Below are 11,918 nucleotides of genomic sequence, written 5' to 3'. Positions count from 1 at the left end.
ACTGCACTCACATGGTTATTTCCTTGGTTTTGGTTTTGTGATCACAGCTGGCTGAGCGACTGGGATCCCGTTTCTCGCGTTTTCTTCTCTGTACTTTCAACAGTGTCTGCTTGAGCCAGATGAAGAGCTTTCCTGCAGATGTTCTTGAAGGCAGGACTGGAGAAGTAGTACACCACAGGGTCCAGTCCGCTGTTGAGATAGGTCAGGCTAACGGTGATGTAAAATGTGGTCGTCAGGTTCTCCAGTGCAGGACAGACTTGGCCATCGGCATGAGCCAACTTATATTTCTTGATCCAAATTAGCATTTGTGTAATGGTACTAGGCAGAAAGCAAATGGTGAAGAGCAGCACCACTACTATGATGAAGAACAGAGCCTTTTTGATTTTGGCATGCTGGCCCAGCTGTCTCCCTCTCAGGTGGCTGATGATGTGGACTGTGCAGTAGAGGATCACAGACAGAGGCACGTAGAAGGAAAAGAGAAACACAAACTTGTGCCAAGTGATGTTATGCTGTGTCTCAGTATCAATCATGAAGCTCTCGCAGTAAGTTGAGTTGCCATGTTGTAAACTGAAGAGATGAGCGGTCATTGAAATGGTGAGCAGCCACAGTCCGAGTGCTCCGAGCAGGGCTTTAGACACACTCAGAGAGTTGATGGGATGATGGGGATGCACCACACGCATGTACCTGTCCACAGCGATGGCCATCAAGAAGAAGGCGCTTCCACTGCGGTTCATAGCCAACATGAAGAGGCAGATGTTGCACAGGGCACCTCCAAACTTCCATGAGATCCCAGAGACGTAGTAACTAGCACGCAGAGGCAAAACCATGTTGAGCAGAAAATCAGCCACAGCCAGATTGAAGAGCAACACTGTGCTGCTCTTCCAGGGCTTCAGGTGGAAGCAGAAGATCCAGAGAGCCAGACCATTTCCAACGACTCCCAGAACAAACTCAGTCACCAGCAGTGGAGGGAGCACACTGATCAGCAGAGTTCCATTGAAATAGCACTTCATGCTGAGCTGTGTGTGATCTGACAGACAGCTGATCAAAGAAATAACTCCTGTGGGTGTTGTCAGTGTTCTTTAAAGAGGCATGTCAGGCAAGTGTTTGTGGTTTTAACCTTTACCGGAAGATTGGAGTTCTGCTTTCTGTTAACCATGAATACACACAATTAGTAGATTATTACTGAACAATTATCATGCAGAATGTATGTTCATTCAAGGTCTACAGGGAAGCTGAAATATGCCATTCACAGTTTTGTGACATTTTTGTGAACAATATTTTTGAAAATGTTGTTTTCTCACTTCTTACTAAAATGAACAGTGCTGTCAACACACCCTCACAGATTCTAGTTATAGGCTGTTTGATAGCTGGGATGTCTAAAAAAAGAAGTCATGGATCCTTTCTACAGATCGTGTCAGCTCAGGCAGTCAGGTTTGTAACTAAGGATGAAGATGTCATTCACAGTTTTCCGAAGACGATAAGTATCATACATAATCCTTCACCGTCCAGTGTGTTTTCCGTAATGAAACAGCACCTCTGACGTAGGCAAATATATAAAGCATCAACTACTGTGTTTTACACTGTTTGACAGGTGGTTTTGTGGAGAGATGCAAAAAAGATTATGCAACAAAAACATTTCATTTTAAATATGAATTTAAAATTAAATATGCAGTTTTTGTGTTGCCTCCATGTTAACTGAATTTCTTCATGAAAAAAAAAAAGAAATCTACAGTTTAACAGATGATTAGGGAACTGAAAAAAAACAGGATGTTGTCTGTTACTAAGACTGTTACTGGTACTAAATTCCTCCAAGGGGAATTTTACTAATCAATTCAGCTTAAAAAGAAGTTTTTTTTTTTTTTACATGCAGTAGTTAATAATCAGAATCAGAGGCTACAACAGCCTCAAAAGGGAGAAAACAACTGAATGTAAACCTCTACTGCTGTCTAGTGGACAACTTGACATGAAAATACTGCTGGAGGGGCTTTAACCAATCAGGGATTACATCGATTTTCACACAATTATAAATAAATGATAAAAATGTAGCAGCTGTATTATTCTCATGCTTTGTGTTGTAGCTGAAAGCAGCTGTTCCTCTTTACAGAAAAAACACCTGATAGTGAAATTAGATTATCTAAATACTGCGAATGACATCTTAACACTTACAGACCTGAATATGATTGTCGTGGACACTGCGTGATCTGAAGTATTGGTCTAAATGGCTAATAGAGGAAGCTCACTACTAACAAATGAATAAAGACAGACATTTTAAAAGTGTGAATGTGTTGTACAGAAAATATGCTGTTTAGTAAATGTAGAGATGATACTGTATTAAATGTTATAGCATTAAATTTGTGGTTATTAATGTTATTTTTGTTATTGAGATTGATATTACTATTCGCTCTTACATACATACATATATACATATACATACACACCTAAAATGTACAAGTGTACAAGTTTTTTTCTTTAAAGCAACGAGGGTGCAGGTCACAGATAACGATAAGAAAAGTATTTAAATGAAAACGCAACACAGACAGACACTAAAAGCTGTGTAACTACCTTAACCTGTAAGAACCCAGACCCATTTCTACTGAAAGGAAAATCATGTGGGATATAGAACTGTTACGATTTCTGCTTCGTCCCCATTCAGTTGGTGTTGTTTCTGTCTCCCCCCTGTGTTCACCTGGTCTCACTCCCGCCTACCGCAACTTCCTAATGCCCTTGTTTGGACCACCTGCACTCTCCACTCTGCAGCGCCCTAATTATGGATTCTATGCATAGATGGATTCTTGTTCTCTTTCCTTTAAAAGGTCCCCTCAGTCCTCTGTGGTCTGTTTGTTACTCTATACACAAAACATGGTTGGTTGGTTGGTTGGTTGGTTTGTTTGTTGGTTGGTTGGTTGGTTGGTTGGTTGGTTGGTTGGTTGGTTGGTTGGTTGGTTGGTTGGTTGGTTGGTTGGTTGGTTGGTTGGTTGGTTGGTTGGTTGGTTGGTTGGTTGGTTGGTTGGTTGGTTGGTTGGTTGGTTGGTTGGTTGGTTGGTTGGTTGGTTGGTTGGTTGGTTGGTTGGTTTGTTTGTTTGTTTGTTTGTTTGTTTGTTTGTTTGTTTGTTGGTTGGTTGGTTGGTTGGTTGGTTGGTTGGTTGGTTTGTTTGTTTGTTTGTTTGTTTGTTTGTTTGTTTGTTGGTTGGTTGGTTGGTTGGTTCAGTCTTTGGTTGGTTGGTTGGTTGGTTGGTTGGTTGGTTTGTTTGTTGGTTGGTTGGTTGGTTGGTTGGTTTGTTTGTTGGTTGGTTGGTTGGTTGGTTGGTTGGTTGGTTGGTTGGTTGGTTCGTTCATTGCTTTGCAAATTCACTTTATAAGTAAGCCTCTACACAACTTTTTTCAATTATTATAGTTTTAAATGAGAGCCAGCTGAGGCAGGATGCTTCTGGGGGATGACCTGTTTGTTTGATATCTATACCCAACACTGCAACTTTTACTTTAAGGAAATAGTCCACAGATGATGTGACATTGTAGAGCTAAAAATGAAGACGCACTTGTTAGGTATATATGAAGTTTAGGTCAGAGGTGTGTGTGCTTGGTCAGTGAGCGGTATCTTAAAAAAAATGTATTTAGTGGAGAGTGAACCATAAAGATATGAATAAAATCAACCCAGCATGTGTTTAATATTAAAATATTAAATCGTATTAGCAGTTTTAGTCATCGTAGTATTTCAGATTGTGGACCCTTTGGGTATTTTCAGTTTCCCCGTAGCATCACTTTCATTACAGGTGTGAAACTGACACAAAACAGACATCATTTTACTTTAATTTGATCCCCAGGAGTTTCTCCACATTCAAAATGGAGTTTCGGGATGAAGTTGTTTAGTTGTGTTTATATAACCTTACTTGCTCTGTCTATTTGTACTTCTTTCACTTTTTGTGTAGTGTGTTTCAATATTCAAGGTTGTATACAGGAAGTCTCAAAAAACAACTCATTGTGTACAACAGGCCGAAACTGGTCTAAAACGGTCCTCCCTTTACAAAGGTGTCAGTGTGTCAAAGTTATTTTAAAGAGGTGTTGATTCAGCTGTGTGATAATTTAGGAAGATAGCGTTTGAATAAACTGCTGTAATAATAATATATTTGTGTTATTTTTTCAATGAAATCTAAATAACAGCTTGACAACCTGCTGCCAGCACTGTCATTTGAAACAGGAGTGTGGAATAACTGGGTTCAGCGCATTGTGTGTGACGACAACCTTAGGAAGGTAGATGTGACGTTTAAAGTTACCTGTTAGTGTGTCTTTTAATGTGTTTAATAAAGGCCTGTTTTACTTTTAGATCACTTGAGTGCCTGGAATTAGATTTCTAATGCCACACTCCTTCCATGGATGTGGGCATATATATTTTACTTGCTTCATTATATAGTAATGATTTCCTGGGATAATCATTGCTTTGATTGCTGTTTGTCACTCTAAAATGTGTTAAGTGGCAGTGGTTTTAAGTATTAATGGCCATGTTAGTCATAGTAATATGACAGTTAACACACGCAATGCCACCTGAGGGTTGGAGTATATGACTTGGACCCAAATGCAATGCACCAGGCAACATGTCTCTTCATTGATCCTTAAGTACAATGTGTTAGGGCGTAGCAAAGATGTGTTAGAATAATTAACACAGCTGTTTAGGTGAGTAACAAAAAAGTTTTGGCTCTAGCAGATTGGCAGCAAGGACAGGTAAAAAGCATTAGCTGGGCAGGTGGACCACACGGAGCCACCATGAGAGTCAGCAAGAGCAGAACAGGTGGGTACTGACCAGTGAAGGGCAGACAGCTCACAAGCAAAGGGGAGAGAAAGTGTGGAAAGAAGGCTGGAAACCCGAGAAGACGGTGGAAGAGAGCAACAAAGCATGAGGCCAAACGTGTGCAGCATTCTGTGGCGAGTGGAACAAAAGACAAGCCGGGGAAAGGCGACCTGTATGTGTGTCGCAGAAGACTGAGAAAGCCGAGCAAGGGAGTGTGACCGGGTTAGTGGAGGAGGGCAGGTAACTGAGAAGGAGACAGCAGCCAAACTGTGACACAAAGTCCATGATTCTTTTCACAATATTATGATGATGATTATATTATATTATAATAGATACTGTAGATGGCAATAGACCTAAATTTTATATAATGATGTGTGAGAAATATTGGTTTTGAACAAGCTTTGGCGAGAAAATGGTGTGAATTGTGTGTAGGTGTGAGCCACAACCCATGCTCACTTGTTGATGGTGGCTGGTCTTTTTTATGATACCCTCACCTGTTACCAATGAACCTGCTAATAATGGAATCATCCAGAATGAATATTTGAATAAAACTTTGCAGTTTTACTTTGCTTCTGTGACTTTTTTTTAAGAGTGTTGTAAGAATCATTCTCTGAATTTGTTTGCATATAAAAAAATGCAATTACGTTGCTCAGAGAAAACACTGAATTGTGTTTCTTTGTACTTTTGTCAGATATACAGTGAAATGAACTAATCAATTTTCACAGATTTTTAGTTTTTGCTAAAAGTCCAAACTTTTCCAGAAAAGTTTTCTCTCATTTGTATATTCATACAAATGAGAGGCCCCTTCTTGAAATCAGTCTCATTTCTAATGGAAGAGTTCCTGTTCCTGTTCAGTGCCCACATGTTTCGGAGGAAGCAACAAACCACACTGAACGCCCCTCTGAACTGATGTTTGCAGATCCTGACCCGGGAGAAACTCAAAACTGCTTGAGTTCAGCTTGAATGTGGTAAAGAATGATCATGAGGACACACACGTCACACACAACATGGCTCAGGGAGACAAGGTGGTTGTGGCGAATTACACACATTGAACACTGAGATCCATACGCGGACCAAGAACCAAACCTTAATTCAGGTATAGACGTATAGATCCAATGAAGGCCAAGGTGACACTGAGTTAACTCAGCGTGGGGTGAGCTACCTTTCAAATTCACCTGAGTTTTAATTCTTGTCTTTGGCATGGGGTTCAATCTACACCATTTACTTCAAAATCCTTTACCCACAAAACATTTTTGAAAAATAATTATGCATATTTGAGTTAAAATTGGGAACTGTGTTTCACAATGCATGTGACATTTCTGCTGTGTAAGACTTGTAAGATCGATTTGTTAGAAAACCTAGATGGATTAGATCATTACCTTGTAAAGCAGCTTGTCTTTAACTATTGCAACACTTTGTGTATTACTGGAGCACACCCAACTTCCCTTTTTATTTTGCATAGATGAAGAGCATGTATGGAGCTGTAATTTATATTATGCCAGTATGCAGTAAGTAAGGGGAGAAGACAAGTCTTCTTAGATAACACATTAGAATATTTTTGGCTGATTGTTCATTAAATTATTTGGCAGATGCTTTTGTAGTGTTTCAGTGTTCTGATGTTAGAAATGGTTAAGTTAGTGTACCATAGTTAAATGGAGGCTAAAGCAAACAACTATAATGGGTATCAGCAAGCTTTTTGAGACAGTGTTCTAATAATGGACAGGGAGGTGTTTGTGGTTTTAAGCATCATGGTTATGTTTATGAAACCAAAGCATTTAATCAGCTAACTAATCCTTTACTGCACACATTGCATTGTAATGCCAAATCATTTCTGTCTTGCAGGATAGCAACTCTTGCATGCAGTCTTTGGGTCGAGTGAAATAATCCAGACACATGTCACATCTGTAGCATGACACACAATCTTTATTTCTTGATTACACAGAGGACATTGTGTTAACCAAAGGAAAACATAAACATGTTCTTCAGAACTCATTTGATCAACTTGTGTGAGAAAGAGGAGAGATATTTTGTGATCTGTTCACTATAACAATTTTAGCTTGTGTAGTAAGATAAGACTTTATTCATATGTGGTCAGCATGAAAAAAATGATTTAAGTGTACTTAAAATATGTTTGAGGTGTGGCTGACCAAATATTGCACAGCATTTTAATAGTACAGTTTGCAAAAATATACATAAACAACAAACATGCATTTAACATATAGAAAAGTACATAAAAATAACATATTTGAAAGCTACACTATGACTTTTGACTGAAAAAATAATCCTTTATTTTACAAATGAGAAGTTAATATTAACTTGGTGAATACATTCAGAAATCTTTCTGGCACACCCACCTGGTATTACCAGTAGCTTTTTTTGTTTGAGGAAATGTGGCAAATGTAGATGCCGTTCTTTAACAGACTAACTTGTTTTCTGACTTTAGCTGAGCTGTTCAGCAAAGGCTAGACATATAAAAAAGTGCAGTATATATTGGATAAATATAAGCAACATAACATTGTTAGCTATAGAACTCACATGACAACTTCAGGAGGAATGTGTCACTTTCAATCACAATTCTGCAGACGGAGCTGCAGAGCATGGTTATTTCCTTGGTTTTGGTTTTGTGATCACAGTTGGCTGAGCGACTGGGATCCCGTTTCTCGCGTTTTCTTCTCTGTACTTTCAGCAGTGTCTGCTTGAGGCAGATGAAGAGCTTTCCTGCAGATGTTCTTGAAGGCAGGACTGGAGAAGTAGTACACCACAGGGTCCAGTCCGCTGTTGAGATAGGTCAGGCTAATGGTGATGTAAAATGTGGTCGTCAGGTTCTCCAGTGCAGGACAGACTTGGTTATCGGGGAGGCTGCCGGCTAATTTATGTGTCTGGATCCAAATTAACAGCTGTGTAACGCTACTGGGTAGAAAGCAAATGGCAAAGAGCAGCACCACTACTATGATGAAGAACAGAGCCTTTTTGATTTTGGCATGCTGGCCCAGCTGTCTCCCTCTCAGGTGGCTGATGATGTGGACTGTGCAGTAGAGGATCACAGACAGAGGCACGTAGAAGGAAAAGAGAAACTCAAACTTGTGCCAAGTGATGTTATGCTGTGTCTCAGTATCAATCATGAAGCTCTCGCAGTAAGTTGAGTTGCCGTGTTGTAAACTGAAGAGATGAGCGGTCATTGAAATGGTGAGCAGCCACAGTCCGAGTGCTCCGAGCAGGGCTTTAGACACACTCAGAGAGTTGATGGGATGATGGGGATGCACCACACGCATGTACCTGTCCACAGCGATGGCCATCAAGAAGAAGGCGCTTCCACTGCGGTTCATAGCCAACATGAAGAGGCAGATGTTGCACAGAGCACCTCCAAACTTCCATGAGATCCCAGAGATGTAGTAACTAGCACGCAGAGGCAAAACCATGTTGAGCAGAAAATCAGCCACAGCCAGATTGAAGAGCAACACTGTGCTGCTCTTCCAGGGCTTCAGGTGGAAGCAGAAGATCCAGAGAGCCAGACCATTTCCAACGACTCCCAGAACAAACTCAGTCACCAGCAGTGGAGGGAGCACACTGATCAGCAGAGTTCCATTGAAATAGCACTTCATGCTGAGCTGTGTGTGATCTGACAGACAGCTGATCAAAGAAATAACTCCTGTCGGTGCCGTCTGTGTTCTTCAAAGAGGCATGTCAGAAAAAAAAAGGTTGTGGTTTTAACCTTTACAGGAAGACGGGTTCTGCTTTCTGTTAAACATGAACATACACAGTGACCTACTGACCAAATATATTAGGGTTCTCTACAAAGATACAAAATGACATTAAATATGTCATCAGATAATAAACATAATACTTTAACAATACCCTGATGTGGAAATTCTTTTAAAAACTTATATAAAATTTTACTTTTTCGTCTTATGGCATTAATCTTTAATTATTATTAACTTGGACAAAGTCAGTAAAGATATAATTGAGGACCTTCATCACATTATACATGTGATTATTATAATATTTTCCATTATTAGTTCAGTCTACAGTAGAGGAGGCTGCTTTTGCAGAACTAACAGCTCTGTTTCTGCATGGTGACTGACTGTAGTTCTTGTTTCATTTATGACCACTATTTATCATACATCAGTCATACTTTCTCAGCCTTTGTGAATCTGAAAAGAAAAACTCCAGAAGCTGCAAAAGGAGCGAACAAAGTCATGCAAGTAGCTTAACATGAACTAGCCTTATCAAAGCCTAGAAAAGAAAAGAAGCAGCGGCAAACCAACGTGATAGAAACACACTTGACAAGATGACTGAACAAAGGCGATAGCTATGACTATATATACATATATTTCCACACAGTGGATGATGAAGGGGGCGTGGCACACAGAAAGGAATCACAACAGAACAACAATGTGATAAACAAATCAATTGTTACATGAACTCTTTATCCATCCACCCATGCATAGATCATTCAAGCTGCTTTCCCTGCTGGGGGCTGCGGGGCTGCACGGGTGCTATTCTATTTTAATCAACAAAGATGGGTCACATGTGATGTGATGTGAGAAATTGCAGCAGTTGCAATAAGCCACAGGACATCAGTGGTTAAATGCACTACTGCCTATGTGAGAAAACAATCATGTGGCTTAATCTGATAAAAGCAAAGCACACTGCTGCATTCTAAGCACCAGTACTGAAGTACTGAAAACCAGTTACTATCATTTTATTAACTCCAACCAACAGCGGAGATTGACCAAGACTGACAAATAGAGCAAATTATATAAAAGAAAAAGTTCAAACTTCAAACATAAAGTGGCATAAAGTACCCACACTGACAATTTATCAAGAGTTTAACCTGAGTTTCCAGTTCGCTAATACACTCTATCATGTATAACATTGCAAAAATGAATAGAAAAAACACCCCAAACAGTCAAAACACTTTTATACTGTAACACTTATATATACTGTACCTCTGTTCCACACATCTGATATGGAGTGTACATTTAAACACAGGAAATGAAACACTTAGCTCAGCCATGACATCAATATACAAGAAATATATATAATTTAAAGTTGCTGGTAAACTTGCACGTATCATTTGTAAACAGAGGTTTGGTGTTGTTAGGGGCAGTACTGCAGCTGACTGTAGCAGTGAGAACATAGCCCACCTCCAGACTTCTGAATCCAACATTTCAGCTTCATTTAGATGATTCAAGTTGAACGAAGTAGCAATGTCATGTTTATATAAACTAATCTATTCATAACTTATTGAGATATGTTCTGCAGAGAACCTTCTGAGAAAAGCATGAATATTTTATTGTATTGTACTCACAGAGGAAGATTTGTGTGTATATCATCTTTCACTATCAGTATCTTCTCCACAATGAATCAGCACCACTGAGGCAGGTAAAAATATGTAAGTATCTAAAATTCCCTAAAGTTGTGTTTGTCTGAACAACAATTCTTGTGTAGATGACTTTGACTTTTAAATTATTGCAAAATCATCCACACAACCACATGCGTGCAAGCAGTAAAAGATGATTGAGGTTGTGGTGGACAAAATGTAAATGTAGGAACAATTTAATGCAGGCTGGGGTCAGATTACACAATGCTCAATGATTGGTGTGCGTGTCTGAATTGTGTACATGTTATAGATTATAGAAAGACCTGTTTGCAAGGACATTCTATTTACAATTTCCTCCTTAGGTCACAGGGTTGGTGCTGAGGAGACAGAGATGAACAAAATCAAATGAGAAAATATTTCGTTTCGAGTCTCATGGGGGAGAATAATTAACCGATTTGTTTTGTGCAGTAGTTCTAAAAGCCTTAAAGCTGAACTCAGCACTGACAGAATATAAACCTCTACCGCTGTCTAGTGGAGAAAATTTGAAACTACTGCTTTAATGTGTGTTTTGGAGAGTACGTGATCTGAGGCATGGCCTCTGAGTGTTCATTTTTAGAAATAGCTAGTCTTAAACAGCTCACAGAGGAAGCTACAGTATGAGGACACGCTGATGTAAATGCTAATTTTAGTAAGAAATAAGTAAAAGAAATTAAAAAGTGTGAATATTCAGATGTCTAGTTGTCTAGTTTGAAAATCTTTTATACTTAATATATTGGAAAAAGTGATGTGACGGACACATAACTCAAGCTTAGAAGTAGTGAAAATGAAAAGTGGAATGATGAGTTACCAGTTCGTCTTCTTTTTTTTATTATTAATCAGGACATTCTGGTGCAAAAAGCATTTTTATAGTTCTTCATCAAGAGCTAAAATGATGACAATGCTAAAACAAATACTTTCCACCTACGCTTGTTGATGACAATCTGCAGACGTGCACAGTGTAGACGCAGTTCTCACATGACCTATCACTCATAACATCATTACATCAGGTATGTTCACATGCCGGTAATGTATTAATGGTTTTTATTTATACTGTCTGTTAATTGTTGTGGTTCAGACAGTATAGAAAAATGTGAAGGAGCCTGTTTGACCTGCAGGGCAAACGTGTCCTTTCGTCGCTTTTTCCTGCTGCCCTATCACTCCTTGTGATTCCTTCACACCCGCATGCATATCTGGGAACAATCATCATGGCTACTCCACCCAGAGCAACGTGAAATTCCAGTCTTGTTACTTTACAGAGGACCTAAAAATACAGAAAGCCTAAAATTAATGAAAGAATTGACTTAGGTGTTTGTTTTCATATTCCAGCCTGCTGTCAAACTGTGACTCCTGAGTGTGGACTCAGAGAACTGATGGTGTGAGTTAATATTGTCTGTATCAAAAAAAAAAAAAAAAGAGAGAGAGAGAAATTTGAATTAACATTGTAACTTCATCGTCCGTAGTGTTTTGTTTCATTTTTTTGGAAGGAGCTTTAAAATGGAAAAAGTTGAAGGAGGCAGTGGCTGAGACGGGTGGATCAGGTTTATCTACATACCTCACGTTATATGGTTAGTCTGCTCAAGGTAAGTAAAACTGGGCAAAACCAGAGGCCTACAGCCCTACATCACAACCAGTAAAGTAAATGAGGGGCAGGTTACCTTTGAGCAGCCCAATAAAGCATCACATCCTCCACTGTGAGGAGGATTTCCCTGAGTTAATCCATCAGGTTTGTGGTCATGAAGGGGAAGAAATAAATCCACTGTCCTCTAGTCTTTC

The 11,918-nt window shown here is 39.4% G+C and overlaps 2 protein-coding genes across 2 annotated transcripts; both read right to left on the bottom strand.

Moving 5' to 3' along the window:
- Positions 1–41: 41 nt before the first annotated feature.
- Positions 42–1,035, bottom strand: LOC113151109 (hydroxycarboxylic acid receptor 2-like). The gene has a single exon (XM_026343948.1). It carries the CDS (start codon positions 1,008–1,010, stop codon positions 42–44), a length of 969 nt encoding a protein of 322 aa, XP_026199733.1. The 5' UTR covers positions 1,011–1,035.
- Positions 1,036–6,703: 5,668 nt separating this feature from the next.
- Positions 6,704–8,410, bottom strand: LOC113150250 (hydroxycarboxylic acid receptor 2-like). The gene has a single exon (XM_026342674.1). The coding sequence runs from the start codon at positions 8,383–8,385 to the stop codon at positions 7,411–7,413; it is 975 nt and encodes a 324-aa protein (XP_026198459.1). The 5' UTR covers positions 8,386–8,410; the 3' UTR covers positions 6,704–7,410.
- Positions 8,411–11,918: the final 3,508 nt, after the last annotated feature.

The sequence above is a fragment of the Anabas testudineus genome, chromosome 9, assembly GCF_900324465.2.
Source record: "Anabas testudineus chromosome 9, fAnaTes1.2, whole genome shotgun sequence".
In the NCBI taxonomy this organism is placed as follows: domain Eukaryota; kingdom Metazoa; phylum Chordata; class Actinopteri; order Anabantiformes; family Anabantidae; genus Anabas; species Anabas testudineus.
Note: the sequence above shows the minus strand (reverse complement) of the source record. Positions and strands in the feature narration are given on the sequence as shown.